The sequence below is a fragment of the Sphaeroforma arctica genome, assembly GCF_001186125.1.
Source record: "Sphaeroforma arctica JP610 unplaced genomic scaffold supercont1.150, whole genome shotgun sequence".
Lineage (NCBI taxonomy): Eukaryota > Ichthyosporea > Ichthyophonida > Sphaeroforma > Sphaeroforma arctica.
The window spans coordinates 75,452-76,659 of NW_014040408.1; the positions used below are offsets into that span (position 1 = coordinate 75,452).

At 40.4% G+C, this 1,208-nt stretch overlaps 1 protein-coding gene across 1 annotated transcript in view; it reads right to left on the reverse strand.

Annotated features, from left to right (window-relative positions):
• The window catches only part of SARC_03083 (thimet oligopeptidase), an 8,747-nt gene extending 7,893 nt beyond the window's left edge, over window positions 1-854 (reverse strand). The window contains exons 1-2 of the mRNA XM_014303136.1: window positions 687-854; window positions 249-385 (exon numbers count right to left, since the gene is read on the reverse strand). Of these exons, the coding sequence (XP_014158611.1) occupies window positions 249-385; window positions 687-694 (145 nt within the window). The 5' untranslated portion in view covers window positions 695-854. The remainder of the gene's footprint in view (window positions 1-248; window positions 386-686) is intronic.
• Window positions 855-1,208: the final 354 nt, after the last annotated feature.

Genomic DNA, 1,208 nt, shown 5'->3' on the forward strand with positions numbered 1-1,208 from the left:
TGTGTGTGTGTGTGTGTGTGTGTGTGTGTTTGTGTGTTTATGTGTGTGTGTGTGTGTGTGTGTGTACACGTGTGTGGGTGTGGGTGTGGGTGTGGGCGTTTGTATACATTTATATTACGTGTCAGCTTGCTACATGTATTCAAGCATTCCTACATGGAGTATGCGATAGAAGAGATCTCGGTGAATATTTAATATCAGTACACCATCAAGGTCCAATACTATCATGTATGATGGATCACACCCCCTACCATCTTTTAGACTGGCCAGTGTGTTGTAGACCTTCTTCGATGAAGAGATAAGATCATCTGTCCGCTGTTTCAATTCTTCGTTAGTGTAATTCCACCGAAGAATTGTGCCCTCGACTGGCTTGTAGGTCGCGAAATCACTAAGAGGGTGATGCAGGTGAGTCAAGTCAGAAAACTGATTTACTTTTTAAGGTCGTTGTTCGTCAAAAATACTTCCTCGATTACTTGCTCATGCTAGTTTTAGGTAAGCACGCTCGCTTGCTTAGAAGGAGTAAAGCTATCCTCTGTGTTGAGGTAGTTATGTAGCAGAACAAAAATCTAAGAATAGTTCGCGCGATGCTTATAACCTAGAACTTATACAACAAATATACTTACAGGAGCATAACATACATACATGTACCAAATACGATTCATGCTCTATTGCATTAACGGGCAACATACGAAGTCATGTTGTTTGTGCTGAAGCAGTATTCGACAAGGAAATTGTTGTTAGGGTATGATATATCACTCACGTAACTATTGTTACCAGCGATAACTTGATAGAGGACTAAGTAAATTGGTGTAAATATGTAGGCGAGGTTATGTTCGCTATAAAAACAGAAAAATAACATGGTAGATTTCTCTTTGATGACACTGATTGTGACATGCAATCGCCCGCCAAAAGGAATGTGTGTCCCGGTAGGGTTAATAATTAGTCATAGTGGAGGTGGGCTTGAGTGTTCTCCTAGAAATTCTAGGTATGTGGAACGGAATCGTATATTTAACTATAATAGTTAATATTGTTGCCCCAAGTCGGTGCACTCAATCACTACTTCGTAGTCGGTGCGCTCAATCACTATTGCGTATGCAATACTGCACTAGAGTTAGAAAATTGCCCAGGTTGCGAGTAGAATAATTGTACGTAGGCAAATGTGTTTTTCTATTGAATGCCACTGACTCGTGCTACAACTTGTGTTTCTGTTA